The sequence below is a fragment of the Stegostoma tigrinum genome, chromosome 36 (assembly GCF_030684315.1).
Source record: "Stegostoma tigrinum isolate sSteTig4 chromosome 36, sSteTig4.hap1, whole genome shotgun sequence".
Lineage (NCBI taxonomy): Eukaryota > Metazoa > Chordata > Chondrichthyes > Orectolobiformes > Stegostomatidae > Stegostoma > Stegostoma tigrinum.
The window spans coordinates 21,627,956-21,640,306 of record NC_081389.1 but is presented as its reverse complement, the minus strand read 5'-3'; the positions used below and the strand labels follow the sequence as shown (position 1 = coordinate 21,640,306).

At 52.8% G+C, this 12,351-nt stretch overlaps 1 protein-coding gene across 1 annotated transcript in view; it reads left to right on the top strand.

Annotated features, from left to right (window-relative positions):
• Positions 1-12,351, top strand: part of tp53bp1 (tumor protein p53 binding protein, 1) — a 128,269-nt gene that overhangs the window by 29,387 nt on the left and 86,531 nt on the right. The window contains 4 exon segments of the mRNA XM_059640190.1: positions 1,721-1,837; positions 2,831-3,040; positions 4,818-4,866; positions 7,962-8,054. Of these exon segments, the coding sequence (XP_059496173.1) occupies positions 1,721-1,837; positions 2,831-3,040; positions 4,818-4,866; positions 7,962-8,054 (469 nt within the window).

The window sequence follows — 12,351 nt, the reverse complement described above, 5'->3', positions numbered from 1 at the left end:
GTAGCCCAGACCAGGTAAGGATGGCAGTTTCCATCCCTGAAGGACATTAGTGAACCAGATGGGTTTTTGCCCACAAACGACAGTGGATTCACAGTCATCGTTAGGCTCATAATTCCAGGTATTTTTATTGAATTCAAATTCCACCATCTGCCATGGCTGGATTCGAACCCAGGTCCCCGCAATGTCATCTGGGTCTCTGGATTAACAGTCCAGCGATAATACCACTTGATCATTACTGCCTCCCCTCCAGATGCGTTAATGGGGCTGACTCTGAAATAACCGAGCAAGCCAGTCAGTTCAAGGGCAGGTGCGTGGGGGAAAGGAGACAGGACATTTACGACCCTCTCTCTGTTCTTTCTCCCATCTTCACGTGCCCTCACAGACTGTCTACCTTTGATGATGTTGGCTGCCAAACAGGAGGCTGGAAGAACACAACAGCAGCATCTGGAGGAAAGGAGCAGCCAATGTTTCGGGTATTACCCATCTTTAGGACTGAGTGCTGAAGAAGAGTTATACCTGAAACATTGACTGCTCCTCTCCTCCAGATGCTGCCTGGCCTGCTGTGTTCTTCCGGCCTCCTGTTTGTCTACCTTAGATTCCAGCATCCGCAGCAAATTTGTCTCTAACATCATCTAAGACCTCTCCCATCCTGGTTATGATCTCTGAGCCTTTCCGTCAGACAGTAGATGTAAAAGATTAAACACACATACCAACAAGCTCAAGAATGGCTTCTTTCCTTTTGTTATTGGACTTCTGAATGGACCCACTCAAATTTTGTGATCTCTTGCGCTCTGTGCACCTTCTCTGCAGCCGTAACTTTGTATACCTCGCTCTGGTCTATTACCCTAATGCACTTTGTATGGTATGATCTGCCAGTACCGCACACAAAACAGAACTTTTCACTGTACCCAGGTACACGTGGCAATAATAAACCAAATCACACACGTACAGACACACGCGTAGACACAGCCACGCGCATGTGTAGACACAGACACACAGGCACACGCATAGACACAGGCACGCGCATGCACGTACACACGCAGACACAGACACACATGCATGTAGACACAGACACACATGAGCTGTGCAATGAGCAAAGTGAGTGGATAGGGTTTGGAATACACTGTCTGGAAATGTGGTGGAAGCAGGTACAGTCAAGGCATCCAAGAGGGCATGGGATTTATTTTGGATAGCGATAAGAATATGGGGAAACGGGTGGAGATTGACACGAGACAGTGGAGCCAGGGAACTGGGAACAGCTGGTGCTGGGGCAGCAGTCATTTTATTTATTTTAGAGGTCATCCACCCCCCTGGCTGGTGCACCAGCTGTAGATCCCAATTTGATCCTGCACTGCAGGAGGCGGCCATTGGGCCCGTTGTCTCTATACTAGCCGTGTCTGTGAGAAACATGTGATTCTGAGTCGAGTCAATGCTCGCCTCCCCCAGTTGCAGACACGTGAGGAGAGGGGCCGAGTGAGGAGTTTTGCACCGAGGCAGTGACTTTCAGGATGGTGGTCAGAAACTTCCAAAATTAGGAGTAGGGCATTGTGTTTGCATGACCCTTCAATCAGGAGGAGCGATGGGAAAACTCCCGGTGTTGGAGGCAGTGATTGGGTTCTGATGGCTGTCAGCAGCTTCGGTTCTGGCTGTGGGTGGCGCGGTTCTCCCTGTTTACCATGAGCCATGAATTGTTTGCCCCGTCTTTCTTCCCTACTCCCAGAAATTCCGTTCCACTTCACGCTACCAAAGGAGGGCGATGTTATTCAGCCGATAGTCAGCGGTACCCCGCCTCTTGTTGGTTCATTGAAGCAAGGCCCCCGACACAGCACTCCCATTGGTAAGTTCCCTCAGATGGAGGGTCCTGCGCAGTGTGTTTACAGCCCAGAAACAGGCCATTTGGCCCATCCTGGTCAATGACATTCCACCCCAGCCTCCTTGATTCGCCTGATTAGCAACACCCTACTTAATGCCTCGACCTCCCTCCTAAGTTTATCTGTCCTCCCCACTTCTACCTATTGATACATTTCACTCCCGACCCACCCCCACCCCCACCCCCTTCACTCATGTTTCTCCTGTATTCCTGATTGGATTCATTGGCGATCTATCTTCTAATAGATGGTGCCCAAGTTCATAGATCAGAGAGGCCATTTGGCCCATCAAGCCCACACCCACTCTCTGAAGATCAACCCCCTACCTTATCCCTGTAACCCCACATTAACCGTGGCTTGTATGTCCCTGGACGACCTGGGGAATTTAGCGCAGCCAATGCACCCTAACCTGCACATCTTTGGACCGTGGGAGGAAACCCTCACAGATGCGGGGAGAACTAGCAAACTCCATGCAGACAGGCACCCGAGGCCGGAATTGAACCGGGGTCCCTGGCGCTGTGAGCTAGCACTGCTAACCAATTGAGCCACTGACCTGGTGCCTTTTGCGTGAGGAAGTAAGGCAGGGCACCGGGGAGAACTGCTGCGCTTCAAAAAAGTAGCGACAGCATCTGTGATGTCTGGCCGAGAGGGCGCAGCAAGATGATCTGACATCTTGCCACCTCCAACTGTGTGGCACTCCCTCACCACTGCACTGGGAGAGTTTGGGTGCTGAGCTCGAACCTGGGGGTGAGGGAGTGTTACTGAGGCTGTGTGTTTTTATCTCCGAGTTTTGTTGGGAAGCTCAGGCACAGGGTCAGCTAAGGTATAGCTTGAGATCCAGTGAGCATCGTGTTCAGTAAAGACCGGGTCACTGTTGTAAAGGGTAAGGAGAGACCTTGATCCATTTCTGTGCTAAAAACCCAGTAGATTTACTCCCTTTTTCTCCTCTGTCTCTTGTTCAGAGCTTGAAGGCCGCGCCATAGCAACGACTGACGTCACTCCTGACAACGCCATGGCAACCAGTGATGTAGCAGCCGAGGGGAGTGTGCGAGGGACCTCAAATTCCGAATCCCCCTCAGTGGCAACAGCCAATAGCAAGCTGTGCCTGAAGATGCAGCTGGAAACCCCAGTCCAGGAAGATGGGACCCACTCGGCTGTCTTCAGCCTTGAGAGTAAGACGGTGGGGACAAAGGGCCCAAGATGTTCATCTGTGTTCGTCTTTTTAACGAGCCCGCTCCAACCCAGCCCTCGTCCTGACCCCCCCCCACCCCCAACAAACCAATTCCTCCTCCAGTGAGCGCAGGTACCTCGCCGGTCAGCAAGTGAGAAACTGCAGACCGCTCGACTACGGTGGGCACCACTGACTTCCCAACCCTGTCCTCGAACCCAAACACTTTGCACAAAATTTGAGCACGCCACAATGTGGATATGTGTGTGTGTGTGTGTGTGTGTGTGTGTGTGTGAGAGAATACATGGAAATCAGGGGAGGATCTGAACTGCCCCCTCCTAAAGTAAAGCCTGCCCTCCATTCAGCGATGAACAGCCATTTTAACAGACCTGTGGCTGTTTAGTGTGATGTGCAAGGTCTGGTGTTAACCGCTGAGAGAGGTTAGTGTGGTAATAGCTATGGTTTTGAGGTTTGTTTATGAGGATGTGAGCACGTGGCACTCGGACTGAATGGTCTCCAGAAAGAGCACATGGTGACCTGGAAATCGGCAGTGTGCCGTTTTCAGAGCCACCCCTCACCACCACCACCAGTCTGCTGTTTGACACATGGGATTAGATGAGATTAGATTCAATTCCCTACAGTGTGGAACCAGGCCCTTTGGCCCAACAAGTCCACACCGCCCCTTGGAGCAACCCACCCAGACCCGTTCCCCCTATAACCCACACACCCCCTGAACACTATGGGCAATTTAGCATGGCCAATCCACCTAACCTGCACATCTTTGGACTGTGGGAGGAAACCCACGCAGACATGGGAAGAATGTGCAAACTCCACAAAGACAGTTACCCGAGGGGGGAATTGAACCCAGGTCCCTGATGCTGTGAGGCTGCAGTGCTAACCACTGAGCCACTGTGCTGGATGAGCTGGACCAGTATGTCTCGACCACCAGTTTTACTGGTTTCTCCTCTTCAGATATTTGATGTGTAACCTGTGTTTACGCACTTCTTCTATGCACTCTCTTTCCTCTCTTTCCTCTCTCTCCCTCTCTCTCTCTTTTCTCTCTCTCTCTCTCTCTCTTTTTCTCTCTCTCTCTCTCTTTTTCTCTCTCTCTCTCTTTTTCTCTCTCTCTCTCTCTCTCTCTCTCTCTCTCTCTCTCTCTCTCTCTCCTCTCCTCTCTCGCTGCCCGCTCTCGCTGCCCGCTCTCGCTGCCCGCTCTCGCTGCCCGCTCTCGCTGCCCGCTCTCGCTGCCCTCTTTCCTCTCTCGCTGCCCTCTTTCCTCTCTCGCTCTCTCTTTCCTCTCTCGCTCTCTCTTTCCTCTCTCGCTCTCTCTTTCCTCTCTCGCTCTCTCTTTCCTCTCTCGCTCTCTCTTTCCTCTCTCGCTCTCTCTTTCCTCTCTCGCTCTCTCTTTCCTCTCTCGCTCTCTCTTTCCTCTCTCGCTCTCTCTTTCCTCTCTCGCTCTCTCTTTCCTCTCTCGCTCTCTCTTTCCTCTCTCGCTCTCTCTTTCCTCTCTCGCTCTCTCTTTCCTCTCTCGCTCTCTCTTTCCTCTCTCGCTCTCTCTTTCCTCTCTCGCTCTCTCTTTCCTCTCTCGCTCTCTCTTTCCTCTCTTTTTTCCTGATCCCCCCATTTTTTTTTCCCTGTTCCCCATCCCCCCACTCTTTCCTCTACTCCTCGCCTGTCCTTCCCTCTCCCTCCCACCACCCCTCTGTTAATTGTGTTTAATTCCTGACGGACCGATTGGAGCTTCTGTTCTGAACAATGTTGGCTCTTTTACCTCTTTGCAGAACCTCCTCTGGCAGGAGCACCAACATCTGCTGCTGAAGCCGTTGCCAGGTAACAACAGCTCTTATTCAATATTGCGCTGCGCTCCTGTGGAAGCACATTTTGGTTGTTTTCTCTCTGCTCATCGTTTCAGCTCTGTTTGCACAAAACCAGTGCGCTCTCTGCTTCTGCACTTATGGACACAAATGCTTCTAGTTTGTGACGTTTTTTTTTTCAGCTTTTTACGGATTTCCCCGTCATCGTCCAGGACATGGGAACAGGCTACTCTGTCCATCAAATCCCTGCTCCAGCCTCTAGCCTCAGCTGATTCTTCTGATCCTGTCTTCCCCTGTGTGATTATCCAGCTCCCGCCACTCCCCACCTCAATGTATCGATGCCGTGCCCCTCGAGCACTCCCTGGGAGAGTGAGTTCTGCACTCATTCCCCCCCATTTCTCTGGGTGATGTCCTCCTCCTCCGTTCCCAATTTGGGTTTATTATTTAGCAATCACAAAAAGTTGGCTTGCAGATGCAGCAAGTGGCAGCAAATGGAATATTGTCCTTCATTGCTAGAGGGATTGAGTTTAAAAGCAGAGAGGCTATGTTGCAGCTGTACAAGGCGCTGGTGAGGCCACACCTGGAGTACTGCATGCACTTTTAGTCTCCTTACTGGAGAAAGGATGTCCTGGCACTGGACAGGATGAGAGGAGATTCACTAGGTTGATTCCGGAGTTTGAGGGGGTTGGCTTATGAGGAGAGATTGAGTAGACTGTGGCTAAACTTGTTGGTATTTAGAAGAATGAGGGGGGATTTTGTAGAAACATACAAATTTCTGAAGGGGATAGATGAGCTAGAAGCAGGGAAGTAGTTTCCACTGGCAGGTGAAACTAGAACTAAGGGCATAGTCACAAAATAAAGGGGGAGCAGATTTAGGACAGATTTGAGGAGGAACCTCTTCAACCAAAGGGTTGTGAATCTGTGGAATTCCCTGCCCTCTGAAGCGGTTGAGGCTTCCTCATTAATTGTTTCTAAGGCAAAGATAGATTTTTGAACAGTAAAAGAATTAAGGGTTATGGTGAGTGGATGGGCAAGTGAAGCTGAGATCTTGATCATGAAAAGATCAGCCATGATCTTATTAAATGGCGGCGCAGGCTCATGGAACCTAGTCCTGCTCCTGGTTCTTATGTAGACAGATATTTACAGAGCCAGGTTTTATTATTTCCCACAAGTGGAACCATCCTATCTACGTCTGCCCTGTTGAACGCTTTTCCATGATGTTAAAGTGTTGTTTGGTAAATCCTCTCCATTCTCTGTAGTGCCCTCGTAGCTGCGTTTCGGATGTTCACCAGTCTCTGACTATACTTTGAATAATTCAGAGACTGGAATTGTCTTCCGTCATTCGAGCATGGCTTAACCAAGCCTCCAAACCCTTACGATCTGTCTGGTCCCAGTATTCTGGAAGAGAACTCTGGTGCCTGCTTAATGGCCTCAATCATTGCTCCTTTCTCTTGTGGGGGTCGCTGTCTGGGCCAGCATTTTTTTTTGCTTATCCCTGATAGCCCCTGGAATGATTGGCTGTTGAGGCCATTCCAAAGGGCAATTAGGAATTGCCCCTGTTGCTAAGAGTCTGGCTCTCTCACACAGGCCAAACCAGATTTCCTTCGCTGAGGGGCATTACTAAGCCAGATGGGTTTTTACAACAATTGACAGCAGTGACACGGTCAATCTTTGACCTAGTATTGTTTTAATTTTATTCCAGATTTAACCAAGTTCAGATTTTACCATCTGTCATGGTGGGATTTGAACCCAGAGCATTAGGAAGCAGGCACATGCCTGCTGTCACTTCTATCATTTATCACTAAGTCACCAGTGAGCACACCTCTCGTATAGTAAAGTTTTTTACTTTCTCTTTAGCTGTAACACTCTGTTCTGCTCTAATAGAATAAAAGAATCCCTGCAGTGTGGAAGCAGTCCATTTGGCCCATCAACTCACATACTGACCGTCTTGAAGAGCATCCCCCCAACAGCCCCCGACAAGCCTAACCCTGTAACCTTGCTTTTTCCAGTGGCTAACCCACCTAATCCACAGTCAAAAACTGTGGAGCTGGAAAAGCACAGCTGGTCAGTCCTGATGAAGGGTCTTGGCCCAAAACTTTGACTTCCCTGCTCCTCGAATGTTGTCTGACCAGCTGTGCTTTTCCAGCTCCACATTTATTGACTCTAGCGTCCAGCACCTGCATCCTTACTGTCTCCAAGCCACACAGCCTGCGTACCCATGGACACTGTGGGTAATTTAGCACGGCCAATCCACCCTAACTTATTACATATAATATGTAAGTATTGGAAGTGTGCACACTGGGGTAGAGCGCCTTCTGCCTGAGGTTACCGTACATGATTTGTGGGAATTACCCTGATGTGTTCGTTGGTGGGAAATTGATGCCCTGTATAGAGGATGGCTGTCCCCTTCTCCCAGGACTGGCACAAGAGACTACAATATCAGTATTAACCAAAGTTGCCATGGCACGTCTCTGGAAGATGACTCAGCGATACAGGACAAAGATCAATCAGAGCATCCCTATAGTGTGGAAGCAGGCCATTAGGCCCATCGAGTTTACACTGACCCTCGAAGGAGCATCTCAACCAAACCCATCCCACTGCCCCTATAACCCTGCATTTCCCATGGCTAACCCACCCAGCCCGTAGGTCCCCGGACACTGTGAGAAATTGAGCATGGCCAATCCACCCTAACCTGCACATCTTTGGACTGTGGGAGGAAACCGGAGGAAACCCATGCAGACACAGGGAGAATGTGCGTACTCCACACAGATGGCCACCTGAGGGTGGGATCAAACCTGGGTTCCTGGCACTGTGAGGCAGCAGTGCGAACCACTGAGCCACCGTGCCACCGTGAACGACTGGGCCCCTGCTGCCTGCTGCTTCTGAGATTGTAGCTCAACCAAGATCGACTGCCTGGGAATGACTCAGATGGTCCCCTCCCTCTCCCGCCCACCCCGCCCCCAGCCCCCTCCCGACCCCCTCCCAACGTCTTGCTGTTTCTGGAGCACAGTGTGTTTGCAAATTGGGACAGTTGCCGGAAGCACTCTGTCGCTGACAGTGGGTCAGTATTGATTGGCAGGGACTAACTGATGCCCATTTCTCTCCCTGCAGCGTGGCGAAGAGCCAGTCAGTGTTCAGTCGGGTCTGTGAGGTGAGGAGGGAAACAGAGGCACGGGAGCGGGAGGAGGTCACCAGCCTGTTTAGGTAATTTTGCTTTTCGCTTTGGAGGGGGGTGGAGCGGGGGAAGGCGCGGGATGTTGGGAGAAGGAAGGATGCATCTGTTCTCAACGTTCTTCCGGTCGAGACACAGAGTGAAGGAACATTGCGGCATGTGCAGCCCAGCTCCGAATTGTTATGGCTGACATTCTGGCTGGGGAGGTGCAGTTGGTGTTTGTCAACGGTGAGGGGTGGGGTCAGGTTTAGGGTTTGTGAACGGCGGGGTCAGGCTTAGGTTTTGTGAACGGCGGGGTCAGGCTTAGGTTTTGTGAACGGCGGGGTCGGGTTTATGGTTTGTGAACGGCGGGGTCGGGTTTATGGTTTGTGAACGGCGGGGTCGGGTTTATGGTTTATGAACGTGAACGGCGGGGTCGGGGTTAGGGTTTGTGAGCGTGAACGGTCAGGGTCGGGGTTTGTGAACGGTGGGATCAGGGTCAGGGTTTGTGAACGGTGGGATCAGGGTCAGGGTTTGTGAACGTGAACGGTGGGGTCAGGGTGTGTGAACGGTGGGATCAGGGTTAGGTTTTGTGAACGTGAACGGTGGGGTTAGGGTCTGTGAACGGTGGGGTCAGGGTTAGGGTTTGTGAACGTGAACGGTGGGGTTAGGGTCTGTGAACGGTGGGGCCAGGGTTAGGGTTTGTGAACGTGAACGGTGGGGTTAGGGTTTGTGAACGGTGGGGCCAGGTATAGATTTCGTGAATGTGAACGGTGGGGTCAGGGTTAGGGTTTGTGGACGGTGGGGTCAGGGTTAGGGTTTGTGGACGGTGGGGTCAGGGTTAGGGTTTGTGGACGGTGGGGTCAGGGTTAGGGTTTGTGAACGGTGGGGTCAGGTTTAGGGTTTGTGAACGTGAATGGTGGGGTTAGGGTTTGTGAACGGTGGGGTCAGGTTTAGGGTTTGTGAACGTGAATGGTGGGGTTAGGGTTTGTGAACGGTGGGGTCAGGGTCAGGGTTTGTGAACGGTGGGGTCAGGGTCAGGGTTTGTGAACGGTGGGGCCAGGGTATTGGTTTGTCAACGGTGGGGCCAGGGTATTGGTTTGTCAACGGTGGGGCCAGGGTATTGGTTTGTCAACGGTGGGGCCAGGGTTATGGTTTGTCAACGGTGGGGCCAGGCTTATGGTTTGTCAACGGTGGGGCCAGGCTTATGGTTTGTCAACGGTGGGGCCAGGGTATTAGTTTGTCAACGGTGGGGCCAGGGTTATGGTTTGTCAACGGTGGGGCCAGGCTTATGGTTTGTCAACGGTGGGGCCAGGCTTATGGTTTGTCAACGGTGGGGCCAGGGTATTAGTTTGTCAACGGTGGGGCCAGGGTATTGGTTTGTCAACGGTGGGGCCAGGGTATTGGTTTGTCAACGGTGGGGCCAGGGTATTGGTTTGTCAACGGTGGGGCCAGGGTATTGGTTTGTCAACGGTGGGGCCAGGGTATTGGTTTGTCAACGGTGGGGCCAGGGTATTGGTTTGTCAACGGTGGGGCCAGGGTATTGGTTTGTCAACGGTGGGGCCAGGGTATTGGTTTGTCAACGGTGGGGCCAGGGTATTGGTTTGTCAACGGTGGGGCCAGGGTATTGGTTTGTCAACGGTGGGGCCAGGGTATTGGTTTGTCAACGGTGGGGCCAGGGTATTGGTTTGTCAACGGTGGGGCCAGGGTCAGGGGTTGTCAACGGTGGGGCCAGGGTATTGGTTTGTCAACGGTGGGGCCAGGGTATTGGTTTGTCAACGGTGGGGCCAGGGTATTGGTTTGTCAACGGTGGGGTCAGGGTATTGGTTTGTCAACGGTGGGGCCAGGCTTATGGTTTGTCAACGGTGAGGTCAGGGTATTGGTTTGTCAACGGTGGGGTCAGGGTATTGGTTTGTCAACGGTGGGGCCAGGCTTATGGTTTGTCAACGGTGGGGCCAGGGTATTGGTTTGTCAACGGTGGGGCCAGGGTATTGGTTTGTCAACGGTGGGGCCAGGGTATTGGTTTGTCAACGGTGGGGCCAGGGTATTGGTTTGTCAACGGTGGGGCCAGGGTATTGGTTTGTCAACGGTGGGGCCAGGGTATTGGTTTGTCAACGGTGGGGCCAGGGTATTGGTTTGTCAACGGTGGGGCCAGGGTATTGGTTTGTCAACGGTGGGGCCAGGCTTATGGTTTGTCAACGGTGGGGTCAGGGTATTGGTTTGTCAACGGTGGGGCCAGGGTCAGGGTTTGTCAACGGTGGGGCCAGGGTCAGGGTTTGTCAACGGTGGGGCCAGGGTATTGGTTTGTCAACGGTGGATCCAGGGTATTGGTTTGTCAACGGTGGGGCCAGGGTATTGGTTTGTCAACGGTGGGGCCAGGGTATTGGTTTGTCAACGGTGGGGCCAGGGTATTGGTTTGTCAACGGTGGGGCCAGGGTATTGGTTTGTCAACGGTGGGGCCAGGGTATTGGTTTGTCAACGGTGGGGCCAGGCTTATGGTTTGTCAACGGTGGGGCCAGGGTATTGGTTTGTCAACGGTGGGGCCGGGCTTATGGTTTGTCAACGGTGGGGCCGGGGTCAGGGTTTGTCAACGGTGGGGTCGGGGTATTGGTTTGTCAACGGTGGGGCCGGGGTATTGGTTTGTCAACGGTGGGGCCGGGGTATTGGTTTGTCAACGGTGGGGCCGGGTTTATGGTTTGTCAACGGTGGGGCCAGGGTATTGGTTTGTCAACGGTGGGGCCAGGCTTATGGTTTGTCAACGGTGGGATCAGGGTATTGGTTTGTCAACGGTGGGGCCAGGCTTATGGTTTGTCAACGGTGGGGCCAGGCTTATGGTTTGTCAACGGTGGGGCCAGGCTTATGGTTTGTCAACGGTGGGGCCAGGGTATTGGTTTGTCAACGGTGGGGTCAGGGTATTGGTTTGTCAACGGTGGGGCCAGGCTTATGGTTTGTCAACGGTGGGGTCAGGGTCAGGGTTTGTCAACGGTGGGGCCAGGGTCAGGGTTTGTCAACGGTGGGGCCAGGGTCAGGGTTTGTCAACGGTGGGGTCAGGGTATTGGTTTGTCAACGGTGGGGCCAGGCTTATGGTTTGTCAACGGTGGGGTCAGGGAATTGGTTTGTCAACGGTGGGGTCAGGGTATTGGTTTGTCAACGGTGGGGCCAGGCTTATGGTTTGTCAACGGTGGGGCCAGGGTATTGGTTTGTCAACGGTGGGCCCAGGCTTATGGTTTGTCAACGGTGGGGCCAGGGTATTGGTTTGTCAACGGTGGGGCCAGGCTTATGGTTTGTCAACGGTGGGGTCAGGGTATTGGTTTGTCAACGGTGGGGTCAGGCTATTGGTTTGTCAACGGTGGGGTCAGGGTATTGGTTTGTCAACGGTGGGGCCAGGCTTATGGTTTGTCAACGGTGGGATCAGGGTATTGGTTTGTCAACGGTGGGGCCAGGCTTATGGTTTGTCAACGGTGGGGCCAGGCTTATGGTTTGTCAACGGTGGGGCCAGGGTATTGGTTTGTCAACGGTGGGGCCAGGGTATTGGTTTGTCAACGGTGGGGCCAGGCTTATGGTTTGTCAACGGTGGGGTCAGGGTATTGGTTTGTCAACGGTGGGGCCAGGGTCAGGGTTTGTCAACGGTGGGGCCAGGGTCAGGGTTTGTCAACGGTGGGGCCAGGGTCAGGGTTTGTCAACGGTGGGGACAGGGTATTGGTTTGTCAACGGTGGGGCCAGGCTTATGGTTTGTCAACGGTGGGGTCAGGGAATTGGTTTGTCAACGGTGGGGTCAGGGTATTGGTTTGTCAACGGTGGGGCCAGGCTTATGGTTTGTCAACGGTGGGGCCAGGGTATTGGTTTGTCAACGGTGGGCCCAGGCTTATGGTTTGTCAACGGTGGGGCCAGGGTATTGGTTTGTCAACGGTGGGGCCAGGCTTATGGTTTGTCAACGGTGGGGCCAGGGTATTGGTTTGTCAACGGTGGGGTCAGGGTATTGGTTTGTCAACGGTGGGGTCAGGGTATTGGTTTGTCAACGGTGGGGCCAGGGTATTGGTTTGTCAACGGTGGGGCCAGGGTATTGGTTTGTCAACGGTGGGGCCAGGGTATTGGTTTGTCAACGGTGGGGCCAGGGTATTGGTTTGTCAACGGTGGGGCCAGGGTATTGGTTTGTCAACGGTGGGGCCAGGGTATTGGTTTGTCAACGGTGGGGCCAGGGTATTGGTTTGTCAACGGTGGGGCCAGGGTATTGGTTTGTCAACGGTGGGGCCAGGGTATTCGTTTGTCAACGGTGGGGTCAGGGTATTGGTTTGTGAACGGTGGGGCCAGGGTATTGGTTTGTCAACGGTGGGGCCACGGTATTGGTTT